Here is a 22,619-nt window from a genome sequence, read left to right as displayed (position 1 = left end):
CCTCGTTCCCTCTCCCTCAGTTTGCCCGTGCGGGCACAACTGAAGCTTTGCATGTACATGTGCCAACCGCTAAAAAAACATGCTCCAATGTGAAAAAGAGCGAGTATCTGTGAGCGTGCGTGTTGGACGTCCTATCAAAAAAAAAAATGTAGCTGTGTCTCCACTTCAGACTCACACACAGACGCACGCACTGTGTTCGATGAAAGTGACGACGAATGTGTAAGTGCCTCTCTGCCCCATTGTCACGCTCGCTTCTGTTTGAGAGGGTGATTTCCTCCCATTGGCTCAATAAAATCTGCTTTCAGTTGTCGGATCTTAATATAGGGTGTGTACTATTTTTGTTTTGACCCTCTCTTCTCTCTTCAGTCACACACTTTCCTGCGAGGAGAAAGTGTGTGGCATCAGTCATCCGGTTTTCTCTCAATTTTTTTCCTTCAAAAGAATGTTTTAGAAGCTTTTGGCATGAGGCAGAGGTGTTTGCGAGTAAGAGTGTGTGTGTTTGCGCGTGTGCTGGGACATCAATTGTGTGTGTGTGTGTGTGTGTGCTGGGCATGTACATTAGCAAAACGTTTAGAAATTAGCCTACACTCGCCCCCCGCTCACTTTTTACCCAATCAGAACAGAGGCTCAGTGGACCTTCCTGCCCGCTCTCCCCCCTGAGGCCTGCAGTCATTGGTTGATTTGAAACTGATATTACTGATTTTTTTTTTTTTTTTTTTTTTAATCTACGTAACCAATCGTAACCAATGATGTGTCATGCGTAAGAAAACATGCATGGTGTTGTTGACGTGGTACTGTGTCCATACATTGAAGACACTTGACAGACAGGATAATCGGGTCAGAAAGGAAGGAAGCTGTCAGCGTTGCAGCGATAAGCCTTCAGCTGCATTCCTGAGAGTCTCCTCCTCCTCCTCCTCCTCCTCTTCCTCCCATCTCTCCTCTGTACATTACTAGATGTGGCAAGATTATCTTATCGCTGTACCGTATTGTCAGGTTATGACCATGGATTCAAGTTTTTAGAAAAACTCTGGGATAGTAAATGGTTGGCCGTTGAGGGAATCGTGGGTTTTTAATTTGGTCGGTGTGGAGCTCGGGCTGAGCCTCATCAACCTGCTCCAGAACGCTGCATGATTCCCCCATGATCCTTTGGTGTCTGAGGCGGAAGCCGCTATAGAGAAGGACTAGTCATGGGAATTTGGAGTGTCAGGCATTTTCTAATGATTTTGTATAAAAATGTGAAACGTTCATCTGAAACTAAAATGAAAATAAAATCCATGTTGATGTAAGAGACGGGAGCCTTTTGTTCTTGTTACTCTGTGGCATCCCACTCACTTTCATAAAGGAACAGGTGTTGGGACAACGAGGGTAGGATTATTAATATTTACTATTACATGTGGCTGTATCACTATCCAGTTACGAGGTCATCATTTACACTCGTGTAGATAATGTCCTATGACTTTGTACTAGATTTCATTCTACAATCATTTCAAGGAAATGACTATATCATTCCCTAGGAATGTATGTGTAGAAAGTATAGGCATATATGCTGTATATGTATAGCCATAAGAAGCCATATCTTTGATGAAAATGAAGCAGTACTTCATATGAAAAGCTCATTTTATATGATGACGAAATTGAGATACAACCAAAAGCCTAAATATAGTGACGTTAAGCTGAGATCAACATGCTTTTGCTAATAAACCTAAAAGGGATTTCACATCAAAACATGAGTTGGAGTTAAAGGTGTCAAATTTTGATTATGGGTCTTAATTTTCCACCGTGTTAAAATAAGCCACTTTTATCGCACTGTTTTAATATTTATATTTAACTGTAGAACTCAAGATTATGCATCATTTCTTAGGCAGACCATAGCTCTCTGACTAGACAGTGTGTTATCTCTACAGTGTCAATTCAAAGGAATATGTAAGGTTGTATAATTCTTTGGTGTTTATTGAAGATGCATATAAATATGTACATTCTCTATATAATTGCCTATATATACACTGTTATGATTTTTAATACAAAGCTAAAGGGATTCACCTGTCATCTGCAGGTGTCCTATTTAAGACAGTTGTGACTCTCTTGTCCATAAACACAGATAAACGTCAAGAGTCAAAAACATTTTCTCCACCTTCAAATTCTGTGTCCTCACACAATAACGACTTCGGGACTCGGTGTCACTTGCTTGTGCTTTATTAAGACTCGGCAGCAGGCAGGCCACACACACTGTTGACACACACACACAGGAGCGACACACACAGGTGGGCTCTCTGTCGTTGACGTGAGAACGCAGCTTCACCCGCTCACCCCCCCCCTGGTGTAAAGACACTAACAGAGGGATGACAGAATACACACACACACACCAACACATCTGGACAAACTCTCACACACACATACACACAGACAACATGGTGGACGCTTGTATCCAAAGCACTTTGCACTACCATGAGAGCATATATTTCTTCTTCTATACTCTATACACTGAGATACAAACAAGAACAAACACTTACAGGTGTATCCTTGGTAGAACACACACATACGACACACTTTGCTATAGTCTAGGCATACTAACAGCAACATATACTACATAGTGTGCAGGCTGAAATCTACTTTATACGTGACCGTTCCTAAGACTACACAGGATTAAGACTATTGGTGATGTTTAAGACTTCTTAAGACTTTCTAAAGGGGGGTTAAGAGTCCTGTCTGGGGCTTTTTAAGACTTTCTCAGGGGTGTGTGAGCTCGTCCTCCCTCAGTCAAGTGTCCTCCGGAGGGGCGAATGGGTGTGTGTCGCTCTGCGGGGACAAAAGACTGCGTGAGTAATAATCATTTCTTTCTTTTTGAACACACCGTACTCTTCCGTTTCATTGCTTTTTGTGTCATATGTGTGTGTCAGTTGCCTACCTGTTAGTGGTGTGCGTGCGTGTGTGTCTTTCTACTCGTCCTGGCCTCCCCGGGCGGGCTTGGTGACCTGGACGATCTCCACCGAGGTGAAGCCCTTGGTGGTGGAGGCTCGGTTCCTGGTCCTCAGTTTGTTCAGGGCCATCTCCGCCATGTCCGCGCGCTCCTCTGCATCGTCCAGGTCGTGCACCGACTTCCTGTATTTAGACAGGCTGCTGTTGGCCTGCTCCTCCTGCAGTGACACAGAGAACACAGGTTAGCCTCGGTTCTGCATTCACACTACACTGTCACTCGCTCTGTCTCCAACATTTCAGCTTTTGAGGAATTAAAAGAAACTGCTGATGACATATTTTTGAAGGTATTAAATTGGATTTTAAATGGGATTAATGAGTCTTAATGGGGTTCATGGGCCTATGCCACCAATTAAAGTATCATTTAATAATAAAAGTGCCCAAATTGGAGCTATGTGGTTATGACAGCAGGGTTATGCTTCCTTAAACCATCACAGCAAAATCCAAATCATTAATTAGAAACACAGAAATTAACATAAACACTTATTTTTTTACTCCAGATGCTCCATCAAACAGCTTGAATCTGAGCCTAAGCATCTATTTACTCTCTCTCAATTCAATTCAATTCAATTCAATTCAATTCAATTCAATGTGCTTTATTGGCATGAAAGTTCAAAGACAATATTGCCAAAGCATCAAGATTAATATCAGTCTAGGTGTGTGTGTGTGTGTGTGTGTGTGTGTGTGTGTGTGTGTGTGTGTGTGTGTGTGTGAGAGAGAGTCAGTGCCTGGACAGAGGAAGTGGGTTGCTGCGTGTTCAGCTCCCATACCCAGAGCCTCCATCACAGCAATGCAATGCTTGAAATCGCTCTCTCTCTCTCTCTCTCTCTCTCTCTCTCTCTCTCTCTCTTATCTGTCAATGTCCGGTCCTACTCACAGCGTCCTCGATCTGTCGTTTGTAGGACTTGAGCTTGTTCTGCAGCTTCTCCACCAGCTCCTGCATGCGCTGGTTGGTCTTGTGGTCCTCCTCCGTCTGGAAGACCAGCTCCTTGAGACGCCGCTCTCCCTTGCGAAGGTTTTTCACCGTCTCCACGTGGCGCTTCTGCTCCTGGTCCAGCTCGTTCTCCAGCTCCCTGATCTAGGATGGACGGATGGAGGAGAGGAATCAGCACAGCGTGTGGGTGAGCGGCTGGCTGGGTCTGCGTGTGTGTGCATGCTGAAGTGTCGTCTGGGGACACATGGATGATTGAAGTCCTCACCTTGATTTCCAGTTTCTGGATGGTGCGTTTGCCAGCCTTCAGAGCCTGCTGCTCGGCCTCCTCCAGCTTCAGCGTGAGGTCTCTGAGGTTCTGCTCCTGGTTCCTCTTGATCTTCTCCAGGTGGGAGCTCCTGTCCTGCTCCTGGCGAAGCTCCTCGCACAGTCGTGTTGCCTGGAGACACACACACACACACATTTAATTTTGAATATCAACAGCATACTCAAATTTGCCTCAATAAAAGTTGAAGCACAGCAGAACTGGGCCTGGCAAGGACTTGAATTTAACGCACCATGACCTGTTCCTTGTGTATGATTATATAAAACGTTTTCAACCATAATGTCAAATCTTTTTATACTTGTTGGGACTTGTTGGGATTGAAAATAATGTGCCATTTTTTATGACTTAGCTTGACTAAAACATTTTGTTGTCCTTAACGTTGAACTTTTAAAAATTTTCACTCACATCAATCACAGCCTTCTTGGCTCTCTCATCAGCGGAGCGAAACTCTGAGATGAGCTCCTCGTTCTCACTGGACAGTCGGGCGAGGTCCGCCTCCAACTTCCTCTTCAGGATAGTCAGACTCTGGTTCTGGGGAGAGAAAAATAGAAAAGATCAGATTAGATGAGATGACACCTGAATGATCTACATGGGGAAACTGGGCCGTCACAGCAGCAAGTAAGAACAATAGGGTCTATAAATAAGAATATAGCAAAAGGGGGTTATATGATTCAGTAACACTTAAGTGTTCATTAACTAATGTTGACTAATACATTTACTAACATGAATTAGACATGAATAACAACATTAACAAGGATTAGTTCATGTTAAATGTTACTTAATGCAGTTTATTTTGCATTTAATATGAACTCATCTTTGTTCGTGTCTGTTCATGCTTAATTAATGTTAGTAATCACATTAGTTAACATTAACAAACGTGTAGCAACATTAGTTAATGTAGTTATTGCGCATTTAACATTAACTAATCTTTGTTAATGTTGTTATTCATGTTTAATTCATGTTAGTAAAGTAAACACATTAGTTAACATTAACAAACATGTATAACAACATTAGTTAATGCAGTTATTGTGCAACTAATCTTTGTTAATGTTGTTATTCATGTTTAGTTCATGCTAATAAATGCATTAGTTAACATTTGTTAATGAACACTTGATGTTAAGTGTTACCAATGATTCCAGTCCTGGGACATATGTGCGTGTGTGTGTGTTTTGCATGTGTGTGTGTGCCTCTGTGCTGTCCGGCCACCTGCATGCTGATCTCGTTGTGCCTCTCGGTGATGTCCACCAGCTCCTGCTCGGTGAGTTTGCGGGCCCTCTCCGACGCCTCCAGGCCTCCTCTCAGCTCCTCCATCTCGCCCAGCACCAGGCACAGGCGGCGCTCCTGCAGGCTGTACTGCTCCCTGAGCTCCTCGTGCAGGCGGCAGTCCTCATCCATCTGCACCTGCAGGTCCTGGAGGAGGAGGAGGAGGAGGGGGAGGGGGAAAAAGAGATTATAAGAAAATAGAATGAGAAAAGAATAAGTACAGAAAGAAGAAAGAAAAGAAGAAATTAACGCAGAATGTATAATGCCATAGTAAGACAGCATGCTGATGACATTCTGTTTCGTGTTGATGAAAGTGTAATGAATCTATTGCTGGTCTACAGTCATAACCATTGCAGAAATGTGTGTGTATGTATGTATGTGTGTCTGCTTCCACCTCTTTAGGGTGGAATAACAGTGCAGCAGCAGCATAACAAGCTTAGAAACAGAGGGACTTCTGTGATGGCAGCAGCAGAATGCTTTATCCTCCTACTTTGATCTGCTGCTGCAGCTTCTTGAGGGTTTTGACCAGCTCGGCGTTGTTCCTGTTGGCGTGCTCCAGCTGGATCTCCATCTCGTTCAGGTCTCCCTCCATCTTCTTCTTCATCCTCAGGGCCTCGGCGCGACCTTTGGCCTCTGCCTCCAGGCTGGCCTGCAGCGACTCCACTGCACGCGCGTGGTTCTTTCTACACAACACAAACAACACAGGGGACAACTTGTAGCCTTTGAGCGGTTGGTTATATGACATCCTGGTGGCACAGATACAAATTTGCTCTTTGTGGACAATCATGATCTATCAGTACAACTATGAGTAAATATGAGTTCAAAGTGACACATTCATCATTTGAGTTTAAGTTTCTTCTTCTTTGTGTGTGTATTTTCTAACCTGGTGACCTCAAACTCCTCCTCCTTCTCGTGGATCCTGCGGTCGATGTCGGCCTTGACCTGAGCCAGCTCCAGCTGCACACGTACCAGTTTACCTTCCTCCACCTGGACACACACACACACACACACACACACACAGTGGTTACAAAGACTGTGATGAAAGCTGGATAGCTGGACTGAAGCAGGAGTGTATTGATCTGTAGTATAAGCTTTAAGGTTACGACAAGCTTTTCTGATCAAATCCATCACTTGTCAGTGAGGATTCCATGAAGTAATATTTCCACCAGCAGCCAAACCTGACACTGAACACCATTTTTCATTGCTTTTCCAAAATGTTTCAGGCATTCCCCCTTTTCTGCAATCGTCCCATGCCTAGAAAACACAATTTTCACAAAAATGCCAATATTAACATGCCCAGAGGAGCTTCGTTATTGTACCTCTAGTGAAGCTTCAGCCTCCTCCAGAGCCAGCTGTAGCTCCTCCTTCTCCACCTCCAGTTTCTTCTTGGTCTTCTGCAGCTCGTGGAAGCTGCGGCCTCCTTCCCCGAGCTGGTCCACCAACTCCCTGATCTCCTCTGTGACAAGAGAGGGCGCGTTGTCAATAAAGCACGGCAAGCAGGTTTATACCAATGTGCGAGTTAGAATCCAGCTCGAGGCCCGTGTTGCATATCATCCCTCTATTCCCTTCTCTAAACCTCTATATCCTCTGTGCTACAGGTTGTCCAATGAAACAGAACAAGCAGAAATGCCATAAAGACAATGTAAACACGTATCTGTCTTTCTGAGGGAATCTTCTTGTCTTTGCCACTGTTCTGGACTCTTCTCCTTATGAACTATATGCGTATGAACGGTATCTGTTCAGGACGAAGTGGTGCGTCTGTATCTGCTCACCTGAGAGGGTCTTGTTCTCCTTGCGGACGGTCTCCACCTGATCCTGGCTCTCTTCGTAGGCCGTCTTCAGCTTGTACAGCTCCGTCATGTAGGAGCGGCTCTCCTTCTGGCTGTTGTCCAGCTCCAGCTGCAGCTCCTCGTTCTTCTGGCTCCACTCGGCCGCCAGCTTGTCGAAGACCCGCTGCTTCTTATCCAGAGCCGCCGCCGCCGCGTTGGACTGGTTCAGCGGATACGGATCTTAGTTAACTTACATTGTGTCTGCACAAACAAAGGCAAATCTTTTTTTTGGTGGATGCATGTGTGTGTGTGTGTGTACCTTCTCCAGATCTATGGTGAGGTCCTCCACTTCTCCCTGCAGCCTCTGCTTGACCTTCTCCAAGCTGGCAGCTCTGGCCTGGGCCGCCTCCGCCGCCTCCTCGGCCTCCTGGAGACGCACCGCCAGTTTACGCCTGGAAGGAGAGTGGGAGGAGGGAAAGAAAGAGACGGAGAGACAGCAGAGAGAGAGAGAGACAGAGAGAGAGAGAGAGAGAGAGAAGGTGAAGGAGTCAAAGCAACTGTGGGATTTCATTAACAAAGAACGTTTTTCTCATGATAACTCAAAAACATATGACCAAATTCTAACAAATACTTTTTTCCACCACCATCTCATATCTCATATGCTTTTGGCTCAGCTCTGACTCATCTGCTGACCCTGATCTTGGTTTCTGCCACATCCACAGTTCACCTACTTGGTCTCCTCCAGCTCCTCGGTGCGCTGGATGGCGTCCGTCTCGTACTTGCTCCTCCAGGAGGTGACGTCGGCGTTGAGCTTGGAGACGAGGCGCTGCAGCTCCGAGCGCGCCTCCGACTCCTCCTCCAGCTGCTCCTTCAGCAGGGCGAGGTCGTGGCGGGCGTTGGCCAGGCCCACCACCGCTGTGCTGCGGCCCTGGAGAGAGGGAGAGAGAGAGGGAGAGAGAGAGAGAGAGAGAGAGAGAGAGAAAGAAAGGTCAGCTATGTCATTTCATTTGTAAATACATGGGGTGGCAGCAGCCTAGAGAGTGTGAAGCAGAGCATTGATGGACTGTCGACTCTCCCTGAATAAATAAAAAAAAAATTGAATTGAGAAAGAGGGAAGTGTGTGTTGTAGCATGTCTACCTTGCTCTCCTCGTCCACCTGCCTCTTGAGCTCGTCCGTCTGGGAGGTGAGCGAGGCCTTCAGCCGGGTCACCTGGGTCAGCTTACTCTGCGTCTCCTCCAACTCCCTGATCAGCTCCCCGTTCTCCGCTACACACACACACACACACACACACACACACACACCAAGTCAGGTCTATTTATAGGACACTATTAACAAACAGGCTCGTCACAAAGACACAAAATAGATTAAAAAAGCAAGGATAATAAATAGAAGAGACAGAACCAGAATATTGCAAATGGGGTCAGAGCTTGTGTGTGTGTGTGTGTGTGTGTGTGTGTGTGTGTGTGTGTGTGTGTGTGTGTGTGTGTGTGTGTGTGTGTGTCTGTTCCTACCACTCAGGCGGATTTTGATGGTGTTGAGCTCAGACTGATTGCGCTCCATCTCAGCCAGGCGAGCATTGGCCTCTGCCAGGCTGTCCTCCAGCTTATGGACGTGGACATCAGAGTTCATCTACATACACACACACACACACACACACACATAGTGCAGCAGTAGTTAGGCATCTAAGAACCTACATCTGTTTATACACACACACACACACACACACTCCTCCACCTCCCTCATGTACCTTAGCCTTCTGAGTGGCCTCCATGGTGGCGTTGAGGTCTTCGATCTCAGCCCTCATGCTCAGCTTGTCCTTCTCCAGTTTCACCTTGAGCCTGGTCAGGTTCTCCAGCTGCTCGCCCAGCTCCGCCATCGAATCAGAGTGCTTCTTCCTGAGGGCCGCCGCCGTGGCCTCTGATTGGAGCACCGCCTCCTCCAGCTCCCGCCTCAGCTTCAGCAGGTCCGACTCGCGCTTCCTGTTCTGCTCAATCTGAGGGCCAAGGAGAAACGGCGGTGGAGGGTTAAAAGAGCAGGGGGGGTCATATTGGAGCTTTTGTTTTCCGCCGCTAAAACAACACAAAATGGCCAAGAATAATAAGACACTATAGCCTCTGATTGATTGACAGCTGTCAGTCAAACTCACCTGGGTGACGGTGGCGCCTCCCGCCTCTTCCAGCCTATCACTGAGGTCCTCCAGATCTCGTGACAGCTCCGCCCTCTGCTTCTCCACCTATCAGAGAACAGAAGAGGAGGGTCATAGAATCAATTTATTCTGTAACTACAATAAGACGTTTTCTCTGCTTAAAAATTGTCAATCATGTAATAGATTTGAAGTCAAGTATTACAGCTGAAATGTGGATTCAAAGTGCTCCACATGTGTACCTTGGCTCTCATGGCTCGTTCAGCCTCAAGCTCCTCCTCCAGCTCCTCAATGCGGCCCTGCAAGGACAAAATGGGCTAATGTGTCAGAGAGACAAAAAAAATGTCCCAATACCATACTAACACTTCTCTTTCTCCTCTGTTCTGCTGTCCCCCTGCTTTCCCCTGCTCTCCATCACTCCCTCCCATCTCACCTCCACCCACCCACAGTCCTCTCCTTCTCGCCCTCGACCTCATTCCAACGGCTCCTGGCTAGCTGATTAACACACTTTCTACCACAGAAGAGGAGGGGACAAATGAGCGAAACCAGCTGGTATAGTGTTCAGTTGGAATGAAAACCTGCAGTCTCTTGGGCCTCCGTGGCACATGATGGAAAACCACTGCTTTAAAAAATCAGTCTTAACAGCATTTCCGCTGCACTGCCCCGACTCCTCCTCACCTGGTGCTCTTTGAGCTTGCGGCTGAGCATGGAGCTGAGCGACTGTTCGTCCTCCAGCTTAGAGTTCATGTTGTTGATCTCAAAGTCTCTCCTAGAGGAACACACGGCAAAGACACACACAGGGGGAGGTTAGGGTCCACTGGGACTGACAGGGTGTGAGAGAATGAGAGATATAGTTGTAGATGAGTTTGTTTTGTTATATGTACAGGAGTAGCCATTAGAAGCCCCTTGTGCATCCTGCAGCAGTCCTGTATTTGTACAGCAGTCATTCATCTTAGGGGTGAAACAGCAGAGCAGCAGATATGCAGCAAGCTTTTAAAAAGTGGCACTTCAATATATTTTAGCGTGAAAGCTGCAATCTGCAACTTTTTTCTCATTAAAATAACAATAAATAAGATACATCAGATATTAGCAGTCTGTGTATGTCTGTGTCCTGTATACCACAAGGTGCTAGATTATTATTTCATCAGACAGCTCATCAAGATGAGTGACAAGTGTGACAACTGATGGGGAAGAGGGCAGGACTGGAAATACACTTAGCTGCCTTAAGGCACAAACATGCCTATTATAGCTTTAATTAACTGATCAGCTGTTCTCTGTGTGTGTTGTATGTATGTGTGTGTGTGTGTGTGTGTGTGTGTGTGTGTGTGTGTGCGGGCTTTTCTCTCTCACTTCTTGATGACCTCCTCCAGATCCAGCTTAGCGTTCTCCATGTCGTTGAGGTTCTCTATGGTCATCTTCAGGTCTCCCTCTGCCTTCCTCCTCGCCTTCTCCACCTCCGCCCTGATCCTCTTCTCCTGCTCCCAGCTGTCCTCCAGCTACACACACACACACACACACACACACACACACACACACACACGCACACAGATCAAATGTCATTGTTTCAACATTGTTTCAGCCTAAATAGTTGTCCATGTTTATATAATCTCTCTGCAGTGATGTACCTCATTCACTTGGGTGTTGAGCTTGCTGTTGGTCTTGGTTAGATGGTTGACTTTGTCCTCCTCTGTTTGGAGATCCTCCACAGTTTTCTGATAAAAATAAATAATTGGTAAATATGTACTGTGTAATCATGGGGGCAATTTGAGAGGGTATATACTGTATGTGAGGAGTTATATGAAGGGATGGCTAGAAATTTTGTGTTTGCTCCAAAATTAGATATCCACCTGATATGAATAAAATGATACCTACTCTTACACAAGGATTGCTGGCATGGATTCACAACAGATTACAGGTTAATATTATAGTAAGGAGATATCTTAAAACTTTGTCTTACAAAATAGCTATATTTTTGAGGAATCACATGTGAGTTTTTAAAAATATAGATTTTTTTTTAAATCTAAATGGATATATATAGAGCTTTTGGAATGAAACCCTTCAATTTATGACACGTCACCCTTATTTTAGGGGAAAATTGAAAGAAACCAATGCTAGATTTAGTGCAACAATAGGTCTTACATTTGATATGTTCAAGAAAATCATTGTCTAGCAAGTGGTTTTCGCTACTTCACTTTCATTATTTGTGTGAATGGGATGTGTGTGTGCATGTGTGTATGTGTGTCCACCTGTTGCAGTTCCTCCAGAGCTCTCTTCTCCTTCTGCAGCTTGGCGATGTGGTCGTCTCGCTGGCCCAGGTCTCCCGTCAGAGTCCGCACCTTGAGGTCCAGACCCTAAGCACAACATTCAAAAGAAGAGAATCAGAAAGCTCTTTTTTTTTTTTGCCATGCGCCAGATGCTTGCTAGGAATTTGTCTCCTCCCCTCTACCTGTTTCTCCTTCTCGTTCTTGGCCAGCGTGGACTCCAGAGCCTCCAGGTCTCTCTTCAGCTCGTTCAGCTCCCCCTCCAGCTGCCTCCTCTGGGCGTGGAGGGAGGCCGTGCTGCCCTCCTCCTCCTCCAGGCGCTCACGCAGGTCCTGAGTTCACAGTTACATTCGTTAATACAGCGCAGTTAGCGTTATCTTTGTGTCCAAAAGATACGAAAAAGCAGACTTTGTGTGTTTGAGACAAGAAGAAATGCCTCAAACAGACATCGATTTGAAATATTCTGCATGAGTTTACATTATAGTTTACATTATACATGTGACAAAGTCAGCTGTGTTTGACTGTAATTCTTTTAGATTGTATACAGTATAGATTTTATATTAAACTGTATGCCTGCCACAATTGTTTATATAATGAGAAATTTGCATATGCAGAAATCATAGAGATACCACTTTATGCATGTGTGCTGCTAGATACACTTTCATTACACTTTCCTGCTAAAATGAATATTAAATAAGTAAATAAACAAACATATTATCTTATGCCATACTTTATGTATGTCATATTACCTGCACCGACTCCTCCAGTTGGACCTTTTGGTGCATCAGCTGGGTGCAGCGCTCCTCGGCATCGCCCAGCGTGTCCTGCTCCTGTGGGGAGGCAAGGGGACAAAAGTGAGTGTGTGTGTGTGTGTGTGTGTGTGTGTGTGTGTGTGTGTGCGTGTGTCTGTGGTGTGTCTTTGCATTGGTGAGATGATAGGGGTAAGGTATGTCTCTGACTCTAGGTGAGAAAGAAACCCAAGGAAGGAGGGTTCCCATCTGATAACCCTGAGTTGTTAATTCTCTATTTTTTTTAATGTAAAATTCAGACTATTCTTTGAAAGAAATAGGGCAAATTTTGCATAGTGCAGCTTTAAGCTATCAAGCCAAAAAACATCTGAGTGTAACATGAATAAAAACAAGAAGCCTGAGTGCCATGTGTGTGTATGGGTGCTTACTGCAGCCAGCGCCAGGGCGAGGTCGCTCTTCTCCTGTGACAGAGTGACCATCTTCCCCTCCAGATCTTTGATCTTGCCCTCCAGCTCGGCCACTCTCTCCACTGCTGTCCTCAGCTCATCCTCCTTGGCCTTGAAGGCGTCCTCCTGACGGGCCACCATCAGCAGCGGCTTCACCTGGAGGATGATGATGGTGATGATGATGATGATGAATAATTTGCCCAGCGGGAAACAGCACAGCACAGAAAAGTGAGAGAAATGGGTAGAGAAGAAGAAATGGAGAGAAGGCAAGTGGATGACAGAGAGAGCATAGTTCACATTTCAGGTTTATTTAGGAGTGCAGGAACCATTGGTGTGTGTGTGTGTGTGTGTGTGTGTGTGTGTGTGTGTGTGTGTGTGTGTGTGTGGTTACCTTAGTGTAGAGTTTCCACCAGCCCCAGTAGCGTAGCTGAAGGAACTTCCTCACATTGCGCTGGATGGCCATCAATGCAATTCTGCATCACACACACACAACACTATTAGCACTTAAGAGTCATGTACATATAAACTCTACTCAGAAATCCTCTCTTTCTCATCCTTACAGTAACACACACACACCTACATACACACAGCATACACACACACACACACATAGACACATCCTGACCGTCTATCCAGCATCTTCTTGAACTCGATCCTCATCAGAAGTCCTCGGAGGCGAGCCTGCAGCATGGTCATGATCTTGGCCAGCCGCTCGTCACGCATGTCCTCCAGCTTGGCCAGGACCCCCGCTCGGAAAAACACCTGGGAGGAGGAGAGGAAAACGTGCACGGGTGAAGGAAGGAAGGAGAGGTAGATGAAGAAAAGAGGAGTAGAGGGAAAATGGGGAATGCAGAAGGAGGAAAGGGAACGTTATGAGACACTTATGAGCTGTATGTTTTGATTGGGTAACACAAGTTGTTCATAGCAGAAGAACAGTAGAAGTGTTTGGTGTCCAAATAAGCAAAAAGTTATATTTTACAATATTGTAGTGTTTTATAAATGATAGTAGGTATCTTAAGTTGATCAAATGACCACATTTAGACTCTAGGTTTTAGAAAAATTGGATGATGAATTTAAGGTAATTATTTTTCTTCCCCAAAATGGATTCCGTTTATGAAAGTGTCTTGTTGTTCTGCAAAGCATTATGTTTTGCTGGATTTCTTGTGTAAATATGGTTCACTTATACCAGTGGTGTACCTTGGTGTGCCCGATGCGGTACTCCATGTTATCCAGGCCAATGGAACTGAGGATGAGCTCAGAGGCCTTCTTGTTGTCAACGAATCCCTTAGGGATCACATTGGGGTTCAGGATATAGTACCTGAGAGGCAGGAGGAGGAGGAGGAGAGGAAGAAAAGGCAGAGGGATAGGGAGGAGAAGGATGGAAAAGGAAAAGAAGACAAAGTAGGCTCAGGAGAAGGAGGAGGATCAGAAATCTTTTTTTTTTTAAAGGATAGGATGCATTTCATTGTCCTCCAATATTTTATTGAGATAGTATTGCACTTTTTGTAAGTCAGTCTGGATAAGAGCGCCTGCTAAATGCCTAAACTGTAATTGTATTTGTAAATAATATGAATATACACAGTAAGGGAGATATAGAAGGTCCTGCTGAATTCAATCCCAGACCAGTAGAGTTTCCACAGCCATGGTCTTAACCACTGCATCATCTTTAGTCCACTGGTGTGTCCGCTTTTTTGTCTTTAGGCCTCCAAAAGGTGCTTTTGTTCACTTCTTTCAATTCAATTCAGTGAAAGCAAAACAACAAATTAATCTGTGTGTTTTGTGAGAAGTTTGTGAGTGTTTTGTCTCTATTGTAGGTCACTGGAGTACCAAATGATTTCTCTTAAAATTATAGCTGCTCCATGCAGATCTGTAGCAAGCGTAATACATAACAGAACTTATTGCGTCATAACTTGGCAGAGACAAATTCTACTAATCCTTTTAACAAATGCTAACCGTAGGCTGCTGCCAATCTCAAAAACTACAAACTAATACATTTTTTGAAAGGTTGAATAAATCCTTGGTAAGTGATCAATCAGACAGGCTTGTCGGATTTCAGTCTGTCCCTATAAAGAGTTAACCTTCACCAGGAAATAAGAGGGGAGTAACTGGAGGGAGGAGTGTCTCAGCGTCATTTCACTGAAATGAAACTAAACCTCTACTCAGTTTCACTGAGACTTCAACTCTAACTATTTGAGGTTTTCTGAAAGAAAGAACAGCACAGGTGAGTTCAGCATTCCCATCTGCTGATACATTTTTTCTGATCTCACTGAATGACTAAACTCTATTTCTTGTTATGAAATTGCTCACTCGTGTTGAGACTCCATCCAAGCATGGTGCAGTATCGGTTTCAGTGCAGCTGTATTTTGTGTGTTCGGTTGTTGCTTTTACATTTACATGGTGACCATTTACCTGATGCTGATCAAGAGTGACTAATCAAAGTCTTGTCATAGGTACAGCCCATTAAAAATGAACGTCTTTTCTATCCTCCCCTCCCTGCCCCCTCCTGTTTTGCAGACATGGCCTCAGCAAGTGCTTCCCTGTCCGAAGACCAGTTCATCTGCTCAATCTGTCTGGACGTTTTCAGTCAGGCTGTAACTATTCCATGTGGGCACAACTTCTGCAAGGCCTGCATCAGTAAATACTGGGACAGCAACGACTTCTGTCACTGTCCAATGTGTAAAAAGTCTTTTGAGACGAGACCGGATCTCTTCGTCAATACCTTGATCTCTGAGATGGCTGCCCAGTTTGGGAAGTCAACCAAGCTGAATCCTCCCAGCAGCGACAGCCTCCAGCAAGACAGTGCCAGGCCAGTGGAGGTGTCCTGTGATGTCTGCATCGGTACCAAGCTTAAAGCCGTGAAGTCCTGCTTGGTGTGTCTGGCCTCTTACTGTGAGACTCACCTGGAGCCTCACCAGAAAGCTGCAGCCTTCATGAAACACAAGCTGATCGAGCCTGAGGAGAACCTGGAGGACAGGCTGTGTAAGACACACAGCAAGATGCTGGAGCTCTTCTGTAGGAGCGACCAGGTGTGTGTTTGTGTCATGTGCTTGCAGATGGATCATAAAGGTCATGATGTGGTCCTTTTAGAGGAAGAGTATAAAGAGAAGCAAGTTCAGTTGGCCAGTGGAAAGATGGAAGTACAGCAAAAGGTCAAGGAGCGGCAGGAGAAAATTCAGCAGATCAGACGTTCTGTAGAGCAGAGTGTTACAGCCACAGATGCAGAGATAGCAGAGGGTGTTCAGGTCTTCGCTGCACTGGTCGCCTCCATTCAAAGAAACCAAGCAGATTTCATTGAAGCGATGGAGCTGAGAAAGAGAGCGGTCGAGCAACAGGCTGAAGGATTCATCAAAGAGCTGGAGCAGGAAATCTCTGAGCTCCAAGAGAGAAGCGGTGAGCTGGAGCGACTCTCGCTCTCTGAAGACCACCTCCGGTTTCTTCAGAGCTTTCCATCCACCTCCGACCCTCCACAGGTCAGAGACTGGAGTGGGGTGAATGTCCACAGTGATGCGAGTGTGGAGGCTGTCCGCACAGCTGTGGCTCAGCTGGAGGCAAAGCTAGATAAAGAAATGGAGAAGCTGCCTGAGGTGAAGCTGAAGAGGGCCCGGCAGCAGTATGCGGTGGATGTGACTCTGGATCCTGATACAGCTCATTCCAATCTCATCCTATCTGAGGACGGGAAACAAGTGAGACTTGGAGACCTAAGAAAGATACTTCCTGACAACCCAAAGAGATTCAATATTGTTTGTGTTGTCCTGGGAAAAGAGGGCTTCTCCTCAGGAAGGTTTTATTTTGAGGTTCAGGTTAAAGGGAATACTAACTGGAGCTTAGGAGTGGCAAGAGAGTCCATCCGCAGGAAAGGTGAGATTGACCCTAAATTCTGGTTGTTGCGGTTGAGGGAGGGCAAAAACTACTCAGCAAGGGATGCCTTTGTTATTGACCTCAGCCTGAGAATGAAGCCCCAGAGGATTGGGGTGTTTGTGGATTATGAGGGAGGTGAGGTCTCCTTTTATGATGTGGAGACCAGGTCTCTTCTCTACCTTTTCAAGGGCCGCAACTTTGCTGAGAAACTCTATCCAATTTTTGGCTCCTACAGTGCTGATGATGATAAAAATACTGCTCCTCTGATCATCACCTCTGTTTATTAAAAGTGTGCAACTTTTTCTCTGTATCCATTATCTCATAAAATTGTCTAGTTTAGCATTGCAATTCTGCAAATGTTGCAATACAAGAGGTTTTACTTTGATTAGATTTTTTCTTTGGGTATGAAAAGGTTATCTATCTTCAGGGCAACATTTGTATATTTGTATATTTCAACATTTATGTATTTCTTTAAACCTTATGAAATTATTTCCTTGGATGTTTCTTTTATCAACCGTGGTCAAATGTTTGCATTTGGTATGAATTTTGCAATTTGTATGACAGCATTCAAAATGTAAACAATATAATATATTCTGGTTGAATGTATCTCAATATATTGACAACACAATTTTTAAGCAGGTGTTGAGATACATCATTTCTGGTCAAAACTATGTGGTGGACACCTTAGAGAAACTACAGTATGCACAGTTAGGGTTTAACTGTATTCTGTATTATAATTCTATATTGTAATGTATTGTAATTCTTATTCTGTCATGCGTATTCTTCTTGTTCAGTTTCAAAAATGCATGGGCATCAGTTGCAAAATCTGAAGGGAAGAGTGAAGAGATATAAATTTCCTGGAGATATAACATTTTAACATTATTGCAGTGAAATTGAAATAAAGGTCAATATACAGATCATGGAGTCGGACCTCTGTTTGAATTCTGGGTACTGTAGTCTGTTGGGGAAACCCTTCCTGCAGATACGGATTCCCTCCAGCACGCCGTTACAGGCCAACTGGTGCAGGATCAGGTGGTTATCTGTCACACCTGAGAGAGAGAGAGATAGAGAGAGAGAGAGAGAGAGAGAGAGAGACAGACTGACAGACAGAGAAAGAGAGAGACACAAACAAACCAAACAAAATTACAATAAAACCTGGGAGAAAATACTATTTGCATGATGAGATGCCGCAAATGAAAGACACCGGCTCCAAAACACACGATGGCTGCCTCTGAAGATGGACAATAGCCCACCAGCACACACACACCACCACACTGACCTGACTGCTTGTGCTCATTGGGCACGATGCAGCGGACAAAGTGAGGAGCAGTGCTTCGCAGGGTGCTCATCAGCTTGTTCAGTTGTTCCTGTTGTGAACGAAAAGAGGAGTTTGTGAGCATGTAATGTTTAGAAATGTGCTAGTATGGGTTAGGTTAGGGTTTAGGGTGTGCATGTGTGTGTCCTTGTGAGAACCAGTTTGATTAGGCAGGGTTGGGTAGGTTACTTAAAAAAAAAAAAAATCCATTACAGTTACTAGTTAACTCATCAAAATTGTAACTAGTAATGTAATCCAAGAGATTACTCAAACCCAGTAATGTATTCTGATTACTTTCAGTTACTTTCAGATTACTTATTACACCATATTTGAGGTGTAAACGTACAGATAAGAAAAAGTGAAAAAGTTCAGGAAATTTATATCAGGTTTGGATACACACATGCATTTTCTTCTATGCCACATTTGATAAAGATGTAGAACACCTGCCACTATTTAAATGGCCGTCTGAGTTTCTGGCTTTCACATTAAAAGTATTCCCAGAAGTAATCTTGTAATTTTTCACATGTCTGTAATCAGAATACATTATTTTCTTAGGTAACAGAATTTAATACAGTTACTTTTTTGTATTTAGAATATACAGTATAACTCTATTCTAAGTATTACATTACTAGGGTAAGGGTTAAGGTTAGGTACATAGTGGTGAGGGTTAATGTTTGCATTTGGAGTTAGGGAACAAGGTCCTCATAAGGACAGAAGTACAACAATATGTATGTCTGTGTATTTGTATATGCGCATGTAGGCCTACAGACAATGTGTGTGTACAAGCATGCCCTATGTGTGTGTGTGTTACCCTGTAGAAGTTGGAGACTGTCTGGAAGGAAGAGCCTTTCTTCTGCTTCTTGGTTCCTGTGGTGGCCTCCTCCTCTTTGAAGAGCAGAGCCAGCAGAGGCATGGAGGACTTCTGGAAGAGTCCACCACTGTCTCATTCAGAGGGTCCTTGTTCTTCTCCAGCCAGCCGCTGATGTTGTAGCCCACCTGGGAGAGGCACAGTTTACTGCACTAATGTACGCTTTGATATTACACACTATACATCCAGAAATACCACAGATTTTTCAGACAGACATGGACACACTTTGGCATACTGTACCTATACTTTACTATTAGCAATACACACTTGGATAGCAGAAACTCCTACACATTGAATATACACTGACAGACATCGCAAACACACAAATACACAGTAGAAAAGAGAGGTTGATAATAGGAAAAAGAGATCTAAGGCACTCCAAAATAGGTTAAAAAACCTTTATTCTATGAAGGCCATGGGACAGAAACGCATTGGATACCGTTTTTAAACTTTTCATAATGAATAACCAAACAGAATAAAGGCTTTTTAAACTATTTTGAGGCACCTTGGATCTCTTTTTTTCCATAGACCCAGAAGCTAAGAAGCTTTCCAGCCTCCTATCTGTTTTTGATAATACCTCACTTACTTTTAACACACACACACACACTCACACAAAAACACAAGCAAATTAAAATAGCCGTCTTGCTACATGGGCACCACTTTGATCTGAACAGCATCTAAAGTGTTATAAGCACTGGTTCAAATCTAACAAGCAGAATGGTGAAAAGCATTGTGTTCTCTCAGCACAGAAACACAGCCATTCCCACAGGGGCAGTCATTCATTTTCCAACTTATAAAACCTGATAAGGTCCTAAAACCATCCAGTACTCACAGTGCCGGCGTAGTGCACCAGCTCAAAGTCAGCTCCCTTCTTCCCCCCTTTAGGCTTGAGGAAGTTGGCGGACTTGCCCAGGTGGTTGTCATACAGAGCCGTCTTGAAGGTCACATCCGTCGCCTTAGGAAACACACACTGCTCCTCCAGGATGCTGAAAATCCCCATAGGCTGCAGAGGAGACGGAGGGAGGGAGGTGGAAAGGAGGGATGAGGGAAGGGTTGATGGAGGGTGGGAAGAGGGAGAAGGATGGAGGAAAGGGATACGGGAGAATGAAAGTGGGAGGGAGAGAGGGGGGGGGTAAGGGAGAAAAAAGAGAGATAGGGAAAGAGGGAGGTAGGAGGAGGAGAGAGGGATGGATGGAGTAAGGGAGAAAAACAGGGAGGGAGGGAGAGGTGAGGGAGGTGGAAAGAGAGAGAGAGTGGAGAGAACGAGCGTAGGGGGGTAAGGGAGAAAGAGAGAGAGAGGGATGGAGAAAGAGAGGGACGGGGGTAAAGGAGGGATGAGGGAAGGGTAGGGAGAGGGAGAGGGATGGAGGAAACGGATAAGGGAGAATAATAGATGGAGGGGAAATAGGGAAATAGGGAAAGAGGGAGAAGGAGGGGGATGAGAGAGGGATAGATGGGGTAAGGGAGAAAAAGAGGAAGGGAGGGAGAGGTGAGGGAGGTAGTGTGAGAGAGAGAGAGAGAGAGAGAGAGCGAGAGAGATGGAAGGAAAGAGGGAGGCAGACAGAGACAGACAAAGAGAGGACAACAGACAGAGGGAGATTGCACAGTATTACTCCAGCTGTCACTCAAGATGCTTATGTCCATGTTTGTGCACTGACTGTATGTGTGTGTGTGTGTGTGTGTGTGTGTGTGTGTGTTACCTTCTCCAGCAGCTCGATGCAGGCCTGCAGGTCCAGGCCGAAGTCGATGAAGACCCAGTCGATGCCCTCCTTCTTGTACTCCTCCTGCTCCAGCACAAACATGTGGTGGTTGAAGAACTGCTGCAGCTTCTCGTTGGTGAAGTTGATGCAGAGCTGCTCGAAGCTGTTGAACTGGAGACAGGAGAGGGAAAGGAAGAGGGGGGGGGAGATGAAGAGAACTTGATCATGTCGCACTCAATCTAACATTCATCCATTCATTTATCAACCTACCAACTGATTCGTTCGTGACACCTCCATGTATCTGTCCATTCATCCACCAATCTGTCCATGCATGCATTCATTCCGCTGTCTTTCCATAGCATCCCCAATCCATTCATACACCTATTGATCCTTTTACTATACCGCCACCCATCGACCCATTCATCCATCAGCCATTTAGCTTTCCCCCCATACATCCATCGATCCATCCATCTTTCCATCCCATCACCAATCCATTCATACAACTGAGCTGATTCATACTATTGATATGTTTACAATAGCTCCATCCATCCACCATCCATCCATCCATCCATCATTTTATTAATACACCTATCAATCTATCTATATACCTTATCCATTCATCCATCCATCCATCCATATCTTACCTCAAAGATCTCAAACCCAGCGATGTCCAGCACTCCTATGAAGAACTGGCGCTGCATCTTGGTGTCCAGGGTCTTATTGATGCGGGTCACCATCCACTTGAACATGCGGTCGTACACGGCCTTGGCCAGAGCGCCGATGCTGTACACACACTGGTCCTGGTTCTGACCTTTCAGAGGTCAAAGGTCAAATTCAAATTGCATTCAAATTGCAAAACGAATGCTTGGTATTTACAACAGGGTGCCCTAAAGAAAGTTTAACAGTGTTTTAGCGATACCTTTGGTCACAAACTCGTTGCCGACCTTGACCCGGGGGCGGGTGATGCCCTTCTGCAGCTCCCCGGAGTTGATGCCCATGAGGTGGGAGAAGAGGGGACATGGAGTAAATTGAGGATTTTGAAAATGTCTTGTAGTGCTTGCTGAAAAACAGATGGGTCAGAGTGACAAGCACAGAGTGGGGATTGGATGGAACAAAAAAATAGAGAGATGTCGAAAAATATGAGCTGGGGAAGAGATAGAGATAGAGAGAGAGAGAGAGAGAGAGAGAGAGAGAGAGAGAGAGAGGTGGGCTTGTTTTATACCCTCAGTGGAATCCACATCTGCCTGCTCCTCTCTGGCTTTCTGTTTGAACTTCATGTTGCCGAAGTGCATTATGCCTCCGGTCAGCTTGTACACACTCATCTTCTCCTCGGAAGTGAAGCCCAGCACATCAAAGGCTTCCTGCACACACACACACACATAGACACACACAGAAGAGAGGAAGAGAGAAAGAGAGATAGTTTTATACACACTAAAGTTAGTACAAAGAGAGGCAATGGCGCCATCAAGAGGCAAACTAAGTTATTCAATTAAAAAAGAAAGAAAAAAAGGGTCAGACAGATGAACACTAAGTGGTTCGATTTCCAATACTGATTTAAAATAGGAGGTCGATGTGAATAAGTCAGCTCATACAGCAGAGGTATGACTGTAAAGGTGAAAGTGAATGAGGGTGGACTCACATCGGTGAGCATTAGCTCCTCTCCATCGTCCATGTTGTCCACCACAGTGACTCCCTGACACACCCACACATACTGCTTGGGGTCCGGGCTCAGCAGCAGAGCCTCTGAAGACACAACAGCAAAGGAGGATTTTATTCCAGAATGAGACATCTATCATCCAGCATCTGGGGCCCTTAACTTAAAAAATAGCACCATTTAAGATGTTATTATTTAAATAAATATTAATGAGCAGCGAACAGGCAACAATTTCTTTCCATAATATATAGTGTTTTGAAACAAACCCCTTTATGTTTATTAATATTGTACAATAGTCATATCACCAACAAGTTACATATATCATATTTTTAAATTTCATATATTTCAACACATTTTCGAGAC

At 44.8% G+C, this 22,619-nt stretch overlaps 2 protein-coding genes across 2 annotated transcripts; one reads left to right on the top strand and one right to left on the bottom strand.

The window, feature by feature from the left end:
* Window positions 1-2,690: 2,690 nt before the first annotated feature.
* Window positions 2,691-22,345, bottom strand: LOC139666841 (myosin-16-like; the record flags this gene model as incomplete). The annotated part of the gene is given in 37 exon segments (XM_071546180.1): window positions 2,691-2,796; window positions 2,906-3,134; window positions 3,851-4,051; window positions 4,173-4,343; window positions 4,635-4,760; window positions 5,436-5,639; window positions 5,983-6,175; window positions 6,376-6,479; window positions 6,812-6,948; window positions 7,265-7,481; window positions 7,581-7,713; window positions 7,993-8,189; window positions 8,400-8,527; window positions 8,774-8,891; window positions 9,010-9,255; window positions 9,409-9,495; window positions 9,648-9,704; window positions 10,084-10,174; window positions 10,756-10,901; window positions 11,031-11,117; window positions 11,652-11,756; window positions 11,852-11,998; window positions 12,416-12,496; window positions 12,844-13,017; window positions 13,253-13,334; window positions 13,487-13,623; window positions 14,059-14,179; window positions 17,651-17,768; window positions 17,999-18,086; window positions 18,846-18,970; window positions 18,973-19,030; window positions 19,735-19,905; window positions 20,603-20,773; window positions 21,247-21,413; window positions 21,522-21,611; window positions 21,813-21,963; window positions 22,242-22,345. Coding segments are annotated over 36 exon segments (4,931 nt in total), but the record flags the coding sequence as incomplete, so codon positions are not given.
* On the top strand, window positions 15,378-17,755 carry LOC139666988 (E3 ubiquitin-protein ligase TRIM39-like). Its single transcript, XM_071546358.1, has one exon. The coding sequence runs from the start codon at window positions 15,378-15,380 to the stop codon at window positions 17,004-17,006; it is 1,629 nt and encodes a 542-aa protein (XP_071402459.1). The 3' UTR covers window positions 17,007-17,755.
* Window positions 22,346-22,619: the final 274 nt, after the last annotated feature.

Source organism: Centroberyx affinis, unplaced genomic scaffold (genome assembly GCF_046629955.1).
Source record: "Centroberyx affinis isolate AG114_WGS23_722 - 3 ecotype Tasmania unplaced genomic scaffold, CSIRO-AGI_Caff_v1 ptg000262l_1, whole genome shotgun sequence".
In the NCBI taxonomy this organism is placed as follows: Eukaryota; Metazoa; Chordata; class Actinopteri; order Beryciformes; family Berycidae; genus Centroberyx; species Centroberyx affinis.
The sequence above is the reverse complement of the archived record's forward strand: the minus strand, read 5'-3'. Positions and strand labels throughout refer to the sequence as shown.